This window comes from Genypterus blacodes, unplaced genomic scaffold (assembly GCF_046128005.1).
Source record: "Genypterus blacodes isolate CSIRO-AG114 ecotype Tasmania unplaced genomic scaffold, CSIRO-AGI_Gbla_v1 ptg000127l_1, whole genome shotgun sequence".
NCBI classification, from domain to species: Eukaryota; Metazoa; Chordata; class Actinopteri; order Ophidiiformes; family Ophidiidae; genus Genypterus; species Genypterus blacodes.
In genome coordinates this window covers 55,001-57,500 of record NW_027466929.1, presented here as the reverse complement: position 1 = coordinate 57,500, position 2,500 = coordinate 55,001, and the positions used below count along the sequence as shown (strand labels likewise).

The 2,500-nt window shown below is 52.4% G+C and overlaps 1 protein-coding gene across 1 annotated transcript in view; it reads left to right on the top strand.

Moving 5' to 3' along the window:
* Positions 1–1,257: 1,257 nt before the first annotated feature.
* The window catches only part of LOC143010392 (uncharacterized), a 16,614-nt gene continuing 15,371 nt past the window's right edge, over positions 1,258–2,500 (top strand). The window contains exons 1-4 of the mRNA XM_076162683.1: positions 1,258–1,917; positions 2,136–2,186; positions 2,276–2,303; positions 2,378–2,492. Of these exons, the coding sequence (XP_076018798.1) occupies positions 1,258–1,917; positions 2,136–2,186; positions 2,276–2,303; positions 2,378–2,492 (854 nt within the window). The remainder of the gene's footprint in view (positions 1,918–2,135; positions 2,187–2,275; positions 2,304–2,377; positions 2,493–2,500) is intronic.

The following is a 2,500-nucleotide window of genomic DNA, read 5'->3' as shown; positions in this document are numbered from 1 at the left end:
TTTCCTTCTGTAACTTTTTCCAGATTTAGTTTCACTCATAAATGGTCAAATTAAGATGTTTTATATGTTGAACTGTGTTTAGATGTTTCTATGCATCTGAGCTGCTGAAGTATCACTGCAATAACTCCTCTTCCTCCTCCTCCTCCTCCTGTCAGCTTCACTCTGCTCTGTTTGCTCAGCAGGAACGCCTCACCTGCTGCCACTTCTGTCTTTATAAAGGACGTGGGGTCCAGATGTTTGGGTTTGTTGCTCTGTTCAGGGGTCAAAGGGCATCTGATGTCCCTCCATCCTGTTTTGCTGTAATTTTGAGAGATCCTATATTCATATTGTTGATGTTCTATAACGTTCTTCTATCGTTCTTGTTTCTTTGTTGGAGTCGAGCGACTTCAGCCAGCAAACAAAATCAAAATAAATGCTTTTTCTGCTATGAAACAGAAACTGAGTTTGAGTGGTTTCATCCCTGACAGATGTGACCATAAAGAACAAAGAACAACGTGAAGCTGTGAACTTCTAGAACTTCTACTGGCACCTCTGGTCAGGCAACCTGGGATGGCTGAAGTTTGAATGGGTCCCAGCCCAGCAGGGGGTCCAGGGTACAGTGGGGGTCCAGGGTAGAGTTGTTATTAGTCAGCTTTCCAAAAGCTTGATCTGAACCAAAGTGAAGGTGTCTTTGTTTTTCAAAAGAAAGCGGAGTCACCTCAGGGGAGGATCCATCTCTGTGCCTCAGACACCATCAATACAACAACATCTGAGTTATCTTTAATCTTACCTCCCAGGTAAACATACATTCAAACAGCAGATCGTTAAGTTTTGTCGCAGAAAAGCAGGAATATCAATATGTTTTATAGTATAAAGCAAAACAATTGTGATGTTGCGCGTCCTCTCGGCTTCCGTAATAAAGACTACGTCTCCACTCTAATTCCTTCTGTAACCACACTCCCGCCCAGTAGGTGGCGGTAAACTCCACATTAAGCGGACTGTCAGCCGCCCCTAAACCTGCGAAGAAGAAGGATCAGCACGTCTCTGTTGGCTTATGTGTTGTTTTTGTTGTTATTGTCGTTACCGTCGTTACTCTGTAAGTTGTTTATCTTACAAACAAACACGTCAGCTGCCTGCGTCATTCTGACGTCATGGTCCAGAAAGAAGTGCGACTCTGAGGCTAAACGGATGCGTTTCCTCTGTCGCAGGTTAGCATCTCGCTGTAGCATTAGCAGTAGCTCGCCTGTGAGCTGAACGAAGCCGTGTTTTGGCACCGCTATGGGAGGCGGAGAAGGGTCCAAGCGGGGGCGAGGGGCCCCCATTCCCCCGGGCGAAGAAAGACCTCCTTTCGACATGGGCCCACCGCCGGAGTGGGGCCCCCCGCCCCCGGGTGGGTGGGGCCCTCCGCCGCCTGGAGGCTGGGGTCCTCCGCCGCCTGGAGGCTGGGGACCTCCGCCGCCCGGAGGCTGGGGTCCCAGGGGGCCTCCGCCGATGGGTTGGGGCCCCAGAGGCCCTCCTTCACCAGGTTGGGGTCCACACCCAGACGACTGGGGTCCTCCCCCAGAAGGCTGGAGACGTCACCCTGAGGACTGGAGACTTCACCCCGACGACTGGAGACTTCACCCCGACGACTGGAGACCTCACCCTGATGACTGGAGGCCCCCTTATGAGGGCTGGAGACCTCCACATGATGGCTGGAGACCCCCTGAAGGATGGGGTCCCAGCGAGCATCTCCCTCCACTTCCTCCTCTGGGCTGGGGCCCAGACAGATCCCCTGAGCCGTGGCCCGGAGCTCCACCGGCCGTGGCCCTGCCGCCTGTTGTTCCTCCACCTCTTGCTCTTCCTCCTCCAGACCCTGCAGCATATGCTTCCCTGCCTGTTCCTGTCCCTTCCTCCTACGCCTACCCGGCCTACCCTCCTCCAGGCTGGACCACTGAGGTGAGAGCTCTGACATCTAAAAGACAGTTCATCAGTCAGGACGATCGTTACTCCTTCAGATCACCGCACGCTGCCACATTGGTTCTAAAGGTTTAGCTTGCGTATGCGTGTGTGTTGGTACTCTGGTCACATGATGTTACTGTTAGTATCAAAGCAACTTTGGCCTTTAAGGAGTTAACCCTTTGAGTTTGTCTGTGTGGTCTGCCTGTTGTCCTCAGGCGGTGGTGGAGGAGGTGATGGTGAATCCTCCGCCGGAGCAGCCAGAGTGGGTGAGTGTGCTGCCATGACACTCTGAAAGGACCAGGAGCTGCTGGGTCTCACCTCAGCTTGATTCTTTCCCTCCTGTGTTCTTTTCCAGATCAAAGCCTTGATTTCTGCTCCAGGAAGTGAGAACGCCACCCCAGCTGAGCCGAAGGCTACTAAAGCTGCTGAGGAGCCCCCCCCCCCAAGACACCTGCAGTCATAGAGCTCAAGCCAAAACAAAAGCCCAAAGCCAAACTCAAACCCAAACCCAAACCTGACCTTGATAAGACCATCAAAGCTATCGGCCTTCTGCGCAAACAAACCTTTGATACGTACGTTT